Source organism: Taurulus bubalis, assembly GCF_910589615.1.
Source record: "Taurulus bubalis genome assembly, chromosome: 16".
Classification (NCBI taxonomy): Eukaryota; Metazoa; Chordata; class Actinopteri; order Perciformes; family Cottidae; genus Taurulus; species Taurulus bubalis.
Genome location: NC_136604.1, coordinates 23,617,742 through 23,635,241, shown reverse-complemented (window position 1 = coordinate 23,635,241; position 17,500 = coordinate 23,617,742). Strand labels below are relative to the sequence as shown.

The 17,500-nt window shown below is 43.3% G+C and overlaps 3 protein-coding genes across 4 annotated transcripts in view; 1 reads left to right on the top strand and 2 right to left on the bottom strand.

Moving 5' to 3' along the window:
- plekho1a (pleckstrin homology domain containing, family O member 1a) overlaps positions 1-17,500 on the bottom strand; it is a gene marked incomplete at both ends in the record, with an annotated part of 111,687 nt that overhangs the window by 55,442 nt on the left and 38,745 nt on the right. The gene's annotated exons all lie outside the window — the stretch shown is intronic.
- On the bottom strand, positions 1,441-6,367 carry cdc42se1 (CDC42 small effector 1; the record flags this gene model as incomplete). The annotated part of the gene is made up of 3 exons (XM_079232067.1): positions 1,441-1,509; positions 1,928-2,017; positions 6,173-6,367. 3 exons carry the CDS (start codon positions 6,365-6,367, stop codon positions 1,441-1,443), a joined length of 354 nt encoding a protein of 117 aa, XP_079088193.1.
- mllt11 (MLLT11 transcription factor 7 cofactor) overlaps positions 15,120-17,500 on the top strand; it is a 5,016-nt gene continuing 2,635 nt past the window's right edge. Inside the window, exon 1 of one of the 2 annotated variants that reach the window (XM_079232300.1) lies at positions 15,120-15,192. The gene's annotated coding sequence lies outside the window, so the exon portion shown is untranslated. Of the gene's footprint in view, positions 15,203-17,500 lie in introns of both variants that reach the window. The other variant, XM_079232299.1, reaches the window with a different exon arrangement.

Here is a 17,500-nt window from a genome sequence, read left to right as displayed (position 1 = left end):
GTCATCCACAATAAAGTCATAAACAATAAAGTCATAAACAATAAAGTCATAAACAATAAACAGTAAAGTCCTGAACCGTCTCAGAGTTTCATTCAGAATGAGACCAGTGAGGGAACTGGTATATTTAAACTGGTGGGAGGAGAAGAAAACATGACATCACACACACACACACACACACACACACACGCACACGCACACGCACACGCACACACACACACACGTTCCCTCCTAAAGTCTTTACTCATTCAGCTCCAGCAGTGAGGCTGTGCAGAGTGAGGCATCCTGGGAGTTGAAGTCCAATGATGTCATCGCTGAGGTCATGTGACCAGGTGGAGGGGGTAAATGCTGGGAAATGTAGTTTACAGACATTCTGTCATTGATCACATCTCCTGAATGAAATGGCATTCTGGGAGACGGAGTCCAGTGATGTCATCGGTCGGTTTGACTTAATACTGACGGCTAGTGGTCCCGAGGGCAGGAGACGGGGGGGGAAGGGGTCACCGCGGAGGAAGGAGAAGGTCATTATGGAGGAAGGAGAAGGTCACCATGGAGGAAGGAGAAAGTCATCGTGGAGGAAGGAGAAGGTCATCGTGGAGGAAGGAGAAGGTCATCGTGGAGGAAGGAGAAGGTCATCGTGGAGGAAGGAGAAGGTCATCGTGGAGGAAGGAGAAGGTCCCCGTGGAGGAAGGAGAAGGTCATCATGGAGGAAGGAGAAGGTCATCGTGGAGGAAGGAGAAGGTCACCGTGGAGGAAGGAGAAGGTCATCTCCTTCCTCCACGGGATAAGGTCATCGTGGAGGAAGGAGAAGGTCATTATGGAGGAAGGAGAAGGTCATCGTGGAGAAAGCAGAATATCATCGTGGAGGAAGGAGAAGTTCATCATGGAGGAAGGATAAGGTCACCGTGGAGGAAGGAGAAGGTCATCTCCTTCCTCCACGGGATAAGGTCATCGTGGAGGAAGGAGAAGGTCATCATGGAGGAAGGAGAAGGTCATCGTGGAGAAAGGAGAAGGTCATCGTGGAGGAAGGAGAAGGTCATCGTGGAGGAAGGATAAGGTCACCGTGGAGGAAGGAGAAGGTCATCATGGAGGAAGGAGAAGGTCATCGTGGAGGAAGGAGAAGGTCATCGTGGAGGAAGGAGAAGGTCATCGTGGAGGAAGGAGAAGGTCATCGTGGAGGAAGGAGGAGGTCATCATGGAGGAAGGAGAAGGTCACCGTGGAGGAAGGAGAAGGTCATCATGGAGGAAGGAGAATGTCATCGTGGAGGAAGGAGAAGGTCATCACCTGGTCCACGTCAATTAAAAACATTCCTGAAAAATAAACATGTTAATAAGTCTGACCTGAAAAAAATATCTTTGAGACGGAGAAAGTGTGTGTGCGTGTGTGTGTGTGTGTGTGTGTGTGTGTGTGTGTGTGTGTGTGTGTGTGTGTGTGTTTACCGGCTATAATAGGCTGTTCCTGACGTTCGTATTCTGGTCTTTAGACCTCATCTGTTCCTGTACCGAGCCCGACTGCACACACACACACACACACACACACACACACACACACACACACACACACACACACACACACACACACACACACACACAGACACACACACACACACACACACAATCAATATAATTGATAACATGTGAATGAAAACTTCATTTATATTTCTCTTAATTTTCCCACATACATTTGTATACTTATTATCTTTCTAGAGGAGGTTTTTCTACGTCTTTTTTAAATGACAAAAACATAGCAGACAGACAGGAGAACAGACAGACAGGTGGACACACAGACAGGTGAACAGACAGGAGAACAGACAGACAGGAGAACAGACAGACAGGTGGACACACAGACAGGTGAACAGACAGGAGAACAGACAGACAGGTGAACAGACAGGAGAACAGACAGACAGGTGGACACACAGACAGGTCTCACCTCTGCCATCTCTCCAGAGCCGATGTGTGTGAGGTGGATGAAGTTCGTCGGTTCTCCAATCATACTGCGATCAATCCTCCTCCTCTTCTTCTACACACACACACACACACACACACACACACACACACACACACACACACACACACACACACACACACACACACACACACACAGGTTAATTAAGTGTGTGTGTATCTCTCCTCGTTTTAAAATCACTTTTATTACTTATTAATTCATAATAATAATAATAATAAATAGTCTGCAATAGGATGTAAATCATTTCATTTCGTTTAGTTTTCATACATATTTCATAATTTTATGATTTCCTGTGGTGCGTTCAGGGACACGTGACCTCTGGCATACTGTCCCTGAACGCCTCATTTCAATCCAGTTAATCCTGCTGTGAGGAACCAGAACTGATCCAGGATCTGATTTAAAAGGATTAAGGTCCACCAGATTATTCAGAGCTTTTATGCAACCACGACGACGACGACGAAGATGATGATGAAGATGACGATGAAGAACTAGCTCACTCAAATATTTACTTAAAAAACTCTGATTAGCTGGTTTCCCTGAACCTTTGACCTCCATCAGTGATGGAGGTAGTATTTAGATCCTTTACTGCAGTAAAAGTACTACTACCTCACTGTAAAAGTACTCTGTTACAGTAAAAATACTAATACCTTACTGTAAAAGTACTACTACCTCACTGTAAAAGTACTATGTTACAGTAAAAATACTAATACCTTACTGTAAAAGTACTACTACCTCACTGTAAAAGTACTATGTTACAGTAAAAGTACTACTATCTCACTGTAAAAGTACTCTGTTACAGTAAAAGTCCTAATACATCAATGTAAAAATACTCTGTTATCAGTGTTAACAGTGCTACTAGCGCTAACAGTGTTAACAGTCCTTACGGGGCTAACAAAGCTAACAGTGCTAATGGTGCTAACCGAGCTAACTGTGCTATTAGTGCTAACAGTTTTAACAGTGCTATTTCTGTTAACAGTGCCAATGGTGCAATTAGCGCTAACAGTGCTAACAGAGCTAACGGTGCTAACGTAGGTCACAGTGCTAACGGCAGTGAAATCTACGTTGGTGTTCTCCTGTCTTCTTGATTGATCACTGATCAGTTCTCCTGTCTTCTTGATTGATCTCTGATCAGTTCTCCTGTCTTCTTCACATGTAACTATTGATCTGGTGAGAGCTCTGGGGCTCAGGGACCGCTGTAGTCCAGCCGTTGCGTAACATCTGTCCGGCTCAGGATTAAGACTCTGAGACGTCCAACGAGAAGATTAAATACTGGACTAAAGCTCGCTGACGGGTCAGAGCTCAAAGGTCTAAAGGTCTGAAGGTCTGAAGGTCTAAAGGTCTGAAGGTCTGAGGAACTAAAGGTCTGAAGGTCTGAGGGTCAAAAGGTCTGAAGGTCTGAAGGTCTGAAGGTCTGAGGAACTAAAGGTCTGAAGGTCTGAAGGTCTGAGGGTCTAAAGGTCTGAAGGTCTGAAGGTCTGAAGGTCTGAGGAACTAAATGTCTGAAGGTCTGAAGGTCTGAGGGTCAAAAGGTCTGAAGGTCTGAAGGTCTGAAGGTCTGAAGAACTAAAGGTCTGAAGGTCTAAAGGTCTGAAGGTCTGAGGAACTAAAGGTCTGAAGGTCTGAGGGTCTAAAGGTCTGAAGGTCTGAAGGTCTGAGGAACTAAAGGTCTGAAGGTCTGAAGGTCTGATGGTCTGAAGGTCTGAAGGTCTGAGGGTCTAAAGGTCTGAAGGTCTGAAGGTTTGAGGAACTAAATGTCTGAAGGTCTGAAGGTCTGAGGGTCTAAAGGTCTGAAGGTCTGAAGGTCTGAGGAACTAAAGGTCTGAAGGTCTGAAGGTCTAAAGGTCTGAAGGTCTGAGGAACTAAAGGTCTGAAGGTCTGAGGGTCTAAAGGTCTGAAGGTCTGAGGAACTAAAGGTCTGAAGGTTTGAAGGTCTGAAGGTCTGAGGGTCTAAAGGTCTGAAGGTCTGAAGGTCTGAAGGTCTAAAGGTCTGAAGGTCTGAAGGTCTGAAGGTCTGAAGGTCTGAGGAACTAAATGTCTGAAGGTCTGAGGGTCTGAAGGTCTGAAGGTCTGAGGAACTAAAGGTCTGAAGGTCTGAAGGTCTGAGGGTCTAAAGGTCTGAAGGTCTGAAGGTCTGACAGTTTGAAGGTCTGAAGGTCTGAGGAACTAAAGGTCTGAAGGTCTGAAGGTCTAAAGGTCTGAAGGTCTGACTGTTTGAAGGTCTGAAGGTCTGAGGAACTAAAGGTCTGAAGGTCTGAAGGTCTAAAGGTCTGAAGGTCTGACGGTTTGAAGGTCTGAAGGTCTGAGGAACTAAAGGTCTGAAGGTCTGAAGGTCTAAAGGTCTGAAGATCTGAGGGTCTAAAGGTCTGAAGGTCTAAAGGTCTGAAGGTCTGAAGGTCTGAGGGTCTAAAGGTCTGAAGGTCTGAGGAACTAAAGGTCTGAAGGTCTGAGGGTCAAAAGGTCTGAAGGTCTGAAGGTCTGAAGGTCTGAGGAACTAAAGGTCTGAAGGTCTGAAGGTCTGAGGGTCTAAAGGTCTGAAGGTCTGAAGGTCTGAAGGTCTGAGGAACTAAATGTCTGAAGGTCTGAAGGTCTGAGGGTCAAAAGGTCTGAAGGTCTGAAGGTCTGAAGGTCTGAAGAACTAAAGGTCTGAAGGTCTAAAGGTCTGAAGGTCTGAGGAACTAAAGGTCTGAAGGTCTGAGGGTCTAAAGGTCTGAAGGTCTGAAGGTCTGAGGAACTAAAGGTCTGAAGGTCTGAAGGTCTGATGGTCTGAAGGTCTGAAGGTCTGAGGGTCTAAAGGTCTGAAGGTCTGAAGGTTTGAGGAACTAAATGTCTGAAGGTCTGAAGGTCTGAGGGTCTAAAGGTCTGAAGGTCTGAAGGTCTGAGGAACTAAAGGTCTGAAGGTCTGAAGGTCTAAAGGTCTGAAGGTCTGAGGAACTAAAGGTCTGAAGGTCTGAGGGTCTAAAGGTCTGAAGGTCTGAGGAACTAAAGGTCTGAAGGTTTGAAGGTCTGAAGGTCTGAGGGTCTAAAGGTCTGAAGGTCTGAAGGTCTGAAGGTCTAAAGGTCTGAAGGTCTGAAGGTCTGAAGGTCTGAAGGTCTGAGGAACTAAATGTCTGAAGGTCTGAGGGTCTGAAGGTCTGAAGGTCTGAGGAACTAAAGGTCTGAAGGTCTGAAGGTCTGAGGGTCTAAAGGTCTGAAGGTCTGAAGGTCTGACAGTTTGAAGGTCTGAAGGTCTGAGGAACTAAAGGTCTGAAGGTCTGAAGGTCTAAAGGTCTGAAGGTCTGACTGTTTGAAGGTCTGAAGGTCTGAGGAACTAAAGGTCTGAAGGTCTGAAGGTCTAAAGGTCTGAAGGTCTGACGGTTTGAAGGTCTGAAGGTCTGAGGAACTAAAGGTCTGAAGGTCTGAAGGTCTAAAGGTCTGAAGATCTGAGGGTCTAAAGGTCTGAAGGTCTAAAGGTCTGAAGGTCTGAAGGTCTGAGGGTCTAAAGGTCTGAAGGTCTGAAGGTCTAAAGGTCTGAAGGTCTGAGGAACTAAAGGTCTGAAGGTCTAAAGGTCTGAAGGTCTGAGGAACTAAAGGTCTGAAGGTCTGAAGGTCTAAAGGTCTGAAGGTCTGAGGAACTAAAGGTCTGAAGGTCTGAAGGTCTGAGGGTCTAAAGGTCTGAAGGTCTGAAGGTCTGAAGGTCTGAGGGTCTAAAGGTCTGAAGGTCTAAAGGTCTGAAGGTCTGAGGAACTAAAGGTCTGAAGGTCTGAAGGTCTGATGGTCTGATGGTCTGAGGAACTAAAGGTCTGAAGGTCTGAAGGTCTGACGGCCTGAGGAACTAAAGGTCTGAGGAACTAAAGGTCTGAAGGTCTGAAGGTCTATGAAATGTTATGAAATTCTATAAAACGTTATGACTTTCTGCCTTTTTATGACATTTTATCATATTTTGACATTTTACAACATTTTTAAGACATTTTATGAACTTGTATTACGTTTTAGGATTTCTTTGACATTTTAGGATTTTATTTTGCGTTTTATGAGGTTTAATATTTTATGAAATTGTATGACTTTCTCAGTCTCATTGAATTTCAAAAGGAAGGATCACGATATTTGACACAAAGTGAAGCAATCAGCTTCCTGTTGTTTGAACACATGTCCCCACCGTCCCCTTTACCACCCCCCTTTACCACCCCCCCCCTCCTCCCCTCCTCTCCATGAGGTGGAGGTGCGTCTCACCGGCGGCGGCTTGGCCACCACGCAGCAGCCCATCTTGTGCCAGAAGTCGCTCATGCCGACGCTCCGCCGGTCCAGCGTCCGGTCTAGCGTCCGGTCCAGCGTCCGGTCCAGCGTCCGGTCCAGCGTCCGGCAGCTCTCTGCTGCCGCCCTGCAGGCCGTGGGAGGAGCTGCAGCCTGCGGGTAGTCCTGGGGCATTCAGGCAAAAACTGCACCAGCAGCAACAGAAAGAAAATCCCAAAAAAATAATCCCACGTCAGACCCCAAACTGTCCGGTGAAGGACTCAAAAACAGACGAAGAAGAGTTTGTGATTTAATATCCAAACTGAGATGATCTGCGGAGACAGAAAAGACACATTTTATATTGATTTATAGTCCTCATAGTCCTCATAGTCCTCAGAGTCCTCATAGTCCTCATTGTCCTCAGAGTCCTCACAGTCCTCAGAGTCCTCACAGTCCTCAGAGTCCTCACAGTCCTCAGAGTCCTCACAGTCCTCATAATCCTCACAGTCCTCACAATCCTCACAGTCCTCAGAGTCCTCACAGTCCTTAGAGTCCTCACAGTCCTCAGAGTCCTCACAGTCCTCAGAGTCCTCACAGTCCTCAGAGTCCTCACAGTCCTCAGAGTCCTCACAGTCCTCAGAGTCCTCACAGTCCTTACAGTCCTCACAGTCCTTACAGTCTTCAGAGTCCTCAGAGTCCTCACAGTCCTCAGAGTCCTCACAGTCCTCACAGTCCTCAGAGTCCTCACAGTCCTCATAGTCCTCATAATCCTCATAGTCCTCATAGTCCTCAGAGGCCTCACAGTCCTCACAGTCCTCGGTCTCATGTAAACATGGGTGTCGTCTGCATAGAGGGAGACCTTGTGTCTGATTTTAACAATCTAAAATGCTGAACAGCAGAGGCCCGAGGACGGAGCCTTGGGGAACTCCACGAGTCACGTTTCTGTCCTTCAAATCAGACTCAAACCAGTTTAGCTCTGGGCAACAAAGCCCCACCCAGTTTACCCAGTTTTTGCAGGTTACCAGTCTGCCCACTAACGTATTCAAGACTCTTCCACCGACTGAGTTTGAAAGGAAGTCGTGTGACTTTAAATGAATAACTTGGTTTAAATCCACAGTTATCATCTGTAGTTCCAGTTCAGACAAAAGGTTGATGGTCCCAGTAACAGCCCGAATCTAAAATATAAAGGAAGACTCTGATTGGCTGTCGGTGGAGGGAACCAGTGACGATGACTTCCTGTTGGCTTACAGCAAACCCAACCAGTAATCATGAGTCATCGCTTCCTCCCAATCGGTAAAATACCTGCTAATTGATCATGTGTTGATATATTTTATTGGACTGTTGATCATATTAAACCACTCATTTGAAGCAGAGGAGCGAACCCTGAAACACTTACGTTGAGGTGATTAATGTGATGTAAATAAATACAAAGTTAAATAATTAATACATATAAAACCTCCCAAAGACTCACACTTGGTCCTCACAGTGATAGAAGAACCAGAACACACACACTCTCTGTGAGAAGTCAGCACAGTGAACACATTAAGTGGTCTGACTAAACACTGGGTGTGGTCCACACACACACACACACACACACACACACACACACACACACACACACACACACACACACACACACACACACACTGAGGCTTGTACAGTTTAAATTAAAGAGTTTCTGGTTTTGTTCTTGTTGTTTTCAGATGAAACAAACTGATCCTGAGACGTCAAAGTGAAATAACACACACACACACACACACACACACACACACACACACACACACGCACACACACACACACACACACACACACACACACACACACACACACACACACACTCAGGTGACCTTTGCCCCCAGGTCAGGTGACTAATGATTACTGCAACAGAAACACTAACCTTACTCATCATGTTTTCTTCTTTATTCTTTATTGTGTGTTTTATCTTTATTCTTGATACATAAAACTAAACTCCCTGGTTATTGTTTATTAAATAATATATTATATATTAAATAATATATATATTATATATTCTTTAAAGAGTTAAACTCTTCATCAGACTTAAAAGAATGTGAAGAGAAACAAGTCGCTTCATGTTTCAGCGGAAACTTTTATGAGCTTTTTATTTTCAGATGGAAAATACCTCCAGTACTGTAGTAGTACTATGTTGTACTACTACATTGCAATACTAAGTTGTAGTACTATGTTGCACTACTACGTTACTACTATGTTGTACTACTATGTTGTACTACTATGTTGTACTACTATGTTGTACTACTATGTCTCTTTGTAGTCACTCAGCAGATTCAGTAGTGGTACTACAGTACACAGTACATGAGTGTGTGTACTTTTACCACTGTCTCATCCACTCGTTTACCTTTAAACTTCCTCAAACTTTACAAACTGACGGCTGGCGGACCGTACCATCTGGAGGGGGGGGGGGGGGGGGACACAGCTACCCGTTGTTCCTCATGACATCATGGGACAAGTATTCACACACACACACACACACACACACACACACACACACATACAGCTTTAGACTTTTTGAACGGTCCAGTTGCATTGTGGGAAATGTAGGACTTACTGTTACTGTACGTTCCTTTATTTAAACACTGATGAATATGAAACATAACGTATATACATATAGTTATATAAACATATATATATGTATAATATCTATGTGTATATATATATATATATATATATATATATATATATATATATATATATATATATATATATATATACAAATATATACACATATCAGTGGCGGGCTGTGGATTCTCTACCTGGGCCTTCAGTGGATCAGCTGTTGCGGTGCAAACACAAAAGATATACATTATATAGGGTTCAGAGTTCGAGGGCCTAGGGGGTTAGGGATTGGGCCAAACGTTCACTTCCTGGCTTCTAAACTCAGATGCTCACTTCCTGCTCCAGGTGACACTTCCTGCTCCAGGTGACCACTTCCTGTGCAGCACAAAGAGGCGTGTGATGAGGAACAGCTGGATGTGTGTTAGAGCTTCACAACGAGCTCCTTTCATCCTGAAGGAACTCTAACGGTTCTGTTCAACACCACGGAAGACAAGAAGCACGGCAACGAGAACGTCACTTCCTGTTTCCTGTTTCACTTTTCAAAAGAAAAAAGACGTTTCAGGATCCTGTCCTCGAAAAGCTAAAAACACTAATGTTACATGCAATATATATATATTAATATCATAGGGATATTATTAATATAAGCAGATTTTATAATTGTGTTATCTCTTACTAAGGTGAATGCATTTGGTTTGGCAGCAGAGCTGATAATACTGTGTGTGTGTGTGTGTGTGTGTGTGTGTGTGTGTGTGTGTGTGTGTGTGTGTGTGTGTGTGTGTGTGTGTGTGTGTTGACATAAAGGCTGAAGGTTGAATCCACTTCTCTGTATGCCTACAGACACAGAGATCAGAGTCCAGCTCTGATCCAGGACTCTGCAGCACTCTGGACTCTGATGCAGGACTCTGGTCTCTGATCCAAAAACTGAACCAGAAACTAACCAGGAAACTAACTAAGAAACTAACCAAGAAACACCAAGAAACTAACCTGGAAACTAACCAATAAACAAACCAGGAAACACCAAGAAACTAACCAGAAAACTAACCAAGAAACTAACCAAGAAACAAACTAAGAAACTAACCAAGAAACTAACCAAGAAACTAACCAGGAAACACCAAGAAACTAACCAAGAAACTAACCAGGAAACAAACTAAGAAACTAACCAAGAAACACCAAGAAACTAACCAGGAAACTAACCAAGAAACTAACCAGGAAACACCAAGAAACTAACCAGAAAACACCAAGAAACTAACCAGAAAACACCAAGAAACTAACCAGGAAACACCAAGAAAGTAACCAGGAACGTAAACAAGAAACTAACCAGGAAACTAACCAGGAAACACCAAGAAACTAACCAAGAAACAAACCAGGAAACACCAAGAAAGTAACCAGGAAACTAACAAGGAAACTAACCAAGAAACACCAAGTAAGTAACCAGGAAACTAACCAAGAAAGTAACCAGAAAAGTAAACAAGAACCTAACCAGGAATCTAACCAAAAAACACCAAGAAACACCAAGAACCTAACCAGGAAACACCAAGAAACTAACCAAGAAACTAACCAGGAAACTAACCAAAAAACACCAAGAAACACCAAGAACCTAACCAGGAAACTAACCAAGAAACACCAAGAAAGTAACCAGGAAAGTAAACAAGAAACTAACAAGGAAACACCAGGAAACTACCCAGAAACTAACCAGAGACTAACCAGAGACTAACCAGAGACTAACCAGAGACTAACCAGAAACTAACTAGAGACTAACCAGAGACGAACTAGAAACCTAAACTGTCCAGACACAACTCTAGACACAACTCTAGACACACACACACACACACACACACACACACACACACACACACACACACACAAAGACAGACACAGTTGCCGCGTTTCCGACGGCGCCTGAACGCACCGTACGGTTGGACCACATCAGTCCTGTAATGTGAAAACCTTGTTGGGACGAAGCTGTTTGTCACAATTACTCTGAACTGCCTCCAGTCTGGAAAACCCCACGTTCTCAGAGGCTCCTGAAGGTTTCCTGAAGGTTTCCTGAGTGAGACTTCTCTGACTTCAGACGGAGCCGGGCTAACAGTCCCCCCTGCCTCCAGGCATTGTGCTAAGCTACGCTAACCACCTCCTGGACCGTGATGTTCTGGACTCAAAGGGATGGAACGTGTTGTCTGACTCTCCTCAGAAACCAGAACCCAGGACCCAGGAACCAGAACCCAGGACCCAGGACCCAGAACCCAGGACCCAGGACCCAGAACCCAGGACCCAGGACCCAGGAACCAGAACCCAGGACCCAGGACCCAGAACCCAGGACCCAGGACCCAGAACCCAGGGCCCAGGACCCAGGAACCAGAACCTAGAACCCAGGACCCAGGCCCAGGACCCAGAACCCAGAAACCAGAACCCTTGTTATTCCACGTGTACTAAGTGTAACACAGCCTTGTTATTCCACGTGTACTAAGTGTAACACAGCCTTGTTATTCCACGTGTACTAAGTGTAACACAGCCTTGTTATTACACGTGTACTAAGTGTAACACAGCCTTGTTATTACACGTGTACTAAGTGTAACACAGCCTTGTTATTACACGTGTACTAAGTGTAACACAGCCTTGTTATTACACGTGTACTAAGTGTAACACAGCCTTGTTATTACACGTGTACTAAGTGTAACACAGCCTTGTTATTACACGTGTACTAAGTGTAACAGGCTGTCCAGTAACGTCCCTCAGCTCAGTTAGAGTCCTGGATGTGGGACAGAGTGAGCGCTCTGTCTTCTAAGCACAACCTTTACAAGCTTCATGAGATCAGTTTGAAGAGAAAAGACTCAAAGACTCACAGACTCACCTAGAGGAGCTCAGACAGGAAGCGGCTCGTCGGCTGGAAGCTGCAGACTGAGACCAGAACCAGCTGCCGGTCCAGAGTCTCTCTCTCTCTCTCTCTCTCTCTCTCTCTCTCTCTCTCTCTCATCTCTCTCTCTCTCTCCTCTCTCTCTCTCTCTCTCTCTCTCTCTCTCTCTCTCTCTCTCTCTCTCTCTCTCTCTCTCTCTCTCTCTCTCTCTCTCTCTCTCTTCTCTCTCTCTCCTCTCTCTCTCTCTCTCTCTCTCTCTCTCTCTCTCTCTCTCTCTCTCTCTCTCTCTCTCTCTCTCTCTCTCTCTCTCTCTCTCTCTCTCTCTCTTTGAGGTGTGGCTCCAACCAGGAAACACTGACTCTGGTTTTCTTCATTCTCTTTCGTTTCCAGTCCAACAGCTCCCCCTGCTGGCCCAACGCAGTATTATTTGATATGTATTATGTATTATTCATTATGTATTACTTATTATGTATTATTCATTCTTTATTACTTATTATGTATTATTCATTCTTTATTACTTATTATTTATTATTCATTATTTATTACTTATTATTTATTTTAAGGGACGGTACTGATGTTTAGAACTCTTTAAAGCGAGGTAGTTTGTGTTGTTGTTTGTGTTGTTGTTTGTGTTGTTGTTTGTGTTGTTGCCTGTGTTGTTGTTTGTGTTGTTGTTTGTGTTGTTGTTTGTGTTGTTGTTTGTGTTGTTGCCTGTGTTGTTGTTTGTGTTGTTGTTTGTGTTGTTGTTTGTGTTGTTGTTTGTGTTGTTGCCTGTGTTGTTGTTTGTGTTGTTGTCTGTGTTGTTGCCTGTGTTGTTGTTTGTGTTGTTGTTTGTGTTGTTGTTTGTGTTGTTGTTTGTGTTGTTGTTTGTGTTGTTGCCTGTGTTGTTGTTTGTGTTGTTGTTTGTGTTGTTGTTTGTGTTGTTGTTTGTGTTGTTGCCTGTGTTGTTGTTTGTGTTGTTGTTTGTGTTGTTGCCTGTGTTGTTGTTTGTGTTGTTGTTTGTGTTGTTGTTTGTGTTGTTGCCTGTGTTGTTGTTTGTGTTGTTGTTTGTGTTGTTGTTTGTGTTGTTGTTTGTGTTGTTGCCTGTGTTGTTGTTTGTGTTGTTGCCTGTGTTGTTGTTCATGTTGTTGTCTGTGTTGTTGTTCATGTTGTTGTCTGTGTTGTTGTTTGTGTTGTTGCCTGTGTTGTTGTTCATGTTGTTGTCTGTGTTGTTGTTCATGTTGTTGTCTGTGTTGTTGTTCGTGTTGTTGCCTGTGTTGTTGTTCATGTTGTTGTCTGTGTTGTTGTTTGTGTTGTTGTCTGTGTTGTTGTTCATGTTGTTGTCTGTGTTGTTGTTTGTGTTGTTGCCTGTGTTGTTGTTCATGTTGTTGTCTGTGTTGTTGTTCATGTTGTTGTTTGTGTTGTTGTTTGTGTTGTTGCCTGTGTTGTTGTTTGTGTTGTTGCCTGTGTTGTTGTTCATGTTGTTGTCTGTGTTGTTGTTCATGTTGTTGTCTATGTTGTTGTTTGTGTTGTTGCCTGTGTTGTTGTTCATGTTGTTGTCTGTGTTGTTGTTCATGTTGTTGCCTGTGTTGTTGTTCATGTTGTTGTCTGTGTTGTTGTTCATGTTGTTGTCTGTGTTGTTGTTTGTGTTGTTGCCTGTGTTGTTGTTCATGTTGTTGTCTGTGTTGTTGTTCGTGTTGTTGCCTGTGTTGTTGTTCATGTTGTTGTCTGTGTTGTTGTTTGTGTTGTTGCCTGTGTTGTTGTTCATGTTGTTGTCTGTGTTGTTGTTCATGTTGTTGTCTGTGTTGTTGTTTGTGTTGTTGCCTGTGTTGTTGTTCATGTTGTTGTCTGTGTTGTTGTTTGTGTTGTTGTCTGTGTTGTTGTTCATGTTGTTGTCTGTGTTGTTGTTTGTGTTGTTGCCTGTGTTGTTGTTCATGTTGTTGTCTGTGTTGTTGTTCATGTTGTTGTTTGTGTTGTTGTTTGTGTTGTTGTCTGTGCTGTTGTTTGTGTTGTTGCCTGTGTTGTTGTTTGTGTTGTTGTTTGTGTTGTTGCCTGTGTTGTTGTTTGTGTTGTTGTCTGTGTTGTTGTTTGTGTTGTTGTCTGTGTTGTTGTTTGTGTTGTTGCCTGTGTTGTTGTTTGTGTTGTTGCCTGTGTTGTTGTTTGTGTTGTTGCCTGTGTTGTTGTTCATGTTGTTGGCTGTGTTGTTGTTTGTGTTGTTGCCTGTGTTGTTGTTCATGTTGTTGCCTGTGTTGTTGTTTGTGTTGTTGTTCATGTTGTTGTTTTTGTTGTTGTTTGTGTTGTTGTTTTTGTTGTTGTTTGTGTTGTTGTTCATGTTGTTGTTTGTGTTGTTGTTTTTGTTGTTGTTTGTGTTGTTGCCTGTGTTGTTGTTTGTGTTGTTGTTCATGTTGTTGTTTTTGTTGCTGTTTGTGTTGTTGCCTGTGTTGTTGTTTGTGTTGTTGTCTGTGTTGTTGTTTGTGTTGTTGTTTGTATTGTTGTTTTTGTTGTTGTTTGTGTTGTTGCCTGTGTTTTTGTTTGTGTTGTTGCCTGTGTTGTTGTTTTTGTTGTTGTTTGTGTTGTTGCCTGTGTTGTTGTTTTTGTTGTTGTTTGTGTTGTTGCCTGTGTTGTTGTTTGTGTTGTTGTTCATGTTGTTGTTTTTGTTGTTGTTTGTGTTGTTGTTTTTGTTGTTGTTTGTGTTGTTGTTCATGTTGTTGTTTGTGTTGTTGTTTGTGTTGTTGTGGCAACACAACCCTCTGGAGGAAGCAACTCTGTGTCTGAGAGCTTCTTCTGGTTTCTGTGAGTCTGGCTTCAGCTTGAAGATCCAAGATGGCCGTTTACTTGTCACCATATTAAATATAGAACAACAAATATAAACCAAACACATTTCAGCTAAAAGAGAAAGAGTAATAAGTGTTTATAAATAAATAGACGTCCTCAACTGCACGTGTGCGGCAGAAATATACCGAACATACCGGAAGTGTGCACGTCTTTCAAAATAAAAGCATAACTTTTGAAGCTCAGTTCATGTGGTAAATGATTCGTGTTCATAATTAACATATAGTATGAATATTAAAATGTAAATAAAATATCCCGTCACATGCATTCATACATTTTAACATGATGTTAAAAAATACACGAAGAACTTCATCTTCTATATTTTCATTTTAATATTGATTGTTGATATTTTAAAATGTATTTTAATATTTCAGACGTTATTTAAGTTGTCTGATCTTTTCCTTTTTTCTGTTCGTTTTTTTGTATTATTATTATTATAATAATAATAATAAAGTTAAAACAATAACTTGTGTGCTCGCTCAGGAATAAAATTAACAAAGTTATAGTACTTTAAACTAGAATATCTCTCAAAGGGAAACATGTCGGAGTGTTTATTAAAATCAGAAATGACGTCATCGACTGAAGGAGGAAAGTAAAAACACGAACATCCCCTCGGCCTTTTATTGTGAAACGTACAACCGGAAGCTCCTTTACACATTCAGGTGAGCTTGACGCATGCGCAGAGCTCCTTCAACCTGCAGCAGCGGAGCAGCGACAAAGAGCGACAGACAGAAACCTTTATTCTCTCACCGGAAGCCCGAAGGTAAACGCGGGTAAATATGATATGCATTAATAAACATTCAATATAATAACAACAGCAATGATAAATGGTAATTAACAACATTCCTCTGTGGACTCGGGTTTGTTCGGCTGGATCATCGGCCAACGCCTCTAATGATCCGGATCAATGAATCTGATCAATGCACAACGCATGCGCACTTACGACTCAATAAATAAAGATCATAGATCACATTTCTTATTTCATGCATATTAATACACGCAGTCTGGTGTTATTTCAGTCTGCAGGGGATGACGTAATGACCCAGTTTCTGTTTAGACTCATGGAGGATCTGAATAAATATGTATAATAATAATAATAATAATATATGTTTGATATGTTTCTGTGCAGTTATAATAATTATAATAATAACGTATTTATTGTTGATGTAAAATCAGTTCCTTTTAAGGCGGAGCTGAGGAGGCGTTCAGGGCCTTGTGGAGACATCAGCTCCTTTAGAGGAGGAGTCAGCTGATCATGAATCTGATCACACTGATTGATGAGCTCAGATGATCAATGTGAGCGTTGAGGATCAGACATTTAAATAAAGTTTTGTTTGTTCAAACTGAAATAAAAACTGTTCTGAGTTCAGTTGAAGCTGCAAAACTAAAAATAATCAGTTCAAAATAAACTGGAGCTGCTTTTGGGTTCACTGACCTCACTGACCTGTACTTGTACCCTCAGTACCACCTCTTTTGTGTACTTGTACCCTCAGTACCCTCTCTTGTGTACTTGTACCCTCAGTACCACCTCTCTTGTGTACTTGTACCCTCAGCACCACCTCTTTTGTGTACTTGTACCCTCAGTACCACCTCTCTTGTGTACTTGTACCCTCAGTACCACCTCTTTTGTGTACTTGTACCCTCAGTACCACCTCTCTTGTGTACTTGTACCCTCAGTACCACCTCTTTTGTGTACTTGTACCCTCAGTACCCTCTCTTGTGTACTTGTACCCTCAGTACCACCTCTCTTGTGTACTTGTTCCCTCAGTACCACCTCTTTTGTGTACCTGTACCCTCAGTACCACCTCTTTTGTGTACTTGTACCCTCAGTACCCTCTCTTGTGTACTTGTACCCTCAGTACCCTCTTTTGTGTACTTGTACCCTCAGTACCACCTCTCTTGTGTACTTGTACCCTCAGTACCCTCTCTTGTGTACTTGTACCCTCAGTACCCTCTCTTGTGTACTTGTACCCTCAGTACCACCTCTCTTGTGTACTTGTACCCTCAGTACCCTCTCTTGTGTACTTGTACCCTTAGTACCCTCTCTTGTGTACTTGTGCCCTCAGTACCCTCTCTTGTGTACTTGTACCCTCAGTACCACCTCTCTTGTGTACTTGTACCCTCAGTACCACCTCTCTTGTGTACTTGTGCCCTCAGTACCCTCTCTTGTGTACTTGTACCCTCAGTACCACCTCTCTTGTGTACTTGTACCCTCAGTACCACCTCTCTTGTGTACTTGTACCCTCAGTACCCTCTTTTGTGTACTTGTACCCTCAGTACCACCTCTCTTGTGTACTTGTACCCTCAGTACCCTCTCTTGTGTACTTGTACCCTCAGTACCCTCTCTTGTGTACTTGTACCCTTAGTACCCTCTCTTGTGTACTTGTACCCTCAGTACCCTCTCTTGTGTACTTGTACCCTTAGTACCCTCTCTTGTGTACTTGTACCCTCAGTGCCCTCTCTTGTGTACTTGTACCCTCAGTACCCTCTCTTGTGTACTTGTGCCCTCATTACCACCTCTTTTGTGTACTTGTACCCTCAGTACCCTCTCTTGTGTACCCTTGTGTACCCTCAGTACCCTCTCTTGTGTACTTGTACCCTCAGTACCCTCTCTTGTGTACTTGTACCCTCAGTACCCTCTCTTGTGTACTTGTACCCTCAGTACCACCTCTCTTGTGTACTTGTACCCTCAGTACCCTCTCTTGTGTACTTGTACCCTTAGTACCCTCTCTTGTGTACTTGTGCCCTCAGTACCCTCTCTTGTGTACTTGTACCCTCAGTACCACCTCTCTTGTGTACTTGTACCCTCAGTACCCTCTCTTGTGTACTTGTGCCCTCAGTACCACCTCTCTTGTGTACTTGTACCCTCAGTACCCTCTCTTGTGTACTTGTACCCTCAGTACCACCTCTCTTGTGTACTTGTACCCTCAGTACCCTCTCTTGTGTACTTGTACCCTTAGTACCCTCTCTTGTGTACTTGTGCCCTCAGTACCCTCTCTTGTGTACTTGTACCCTCAGTACCACCTCTCTTGTGTACTTGTACCCTCAGTACCACCTCTCTTGTGTACTTG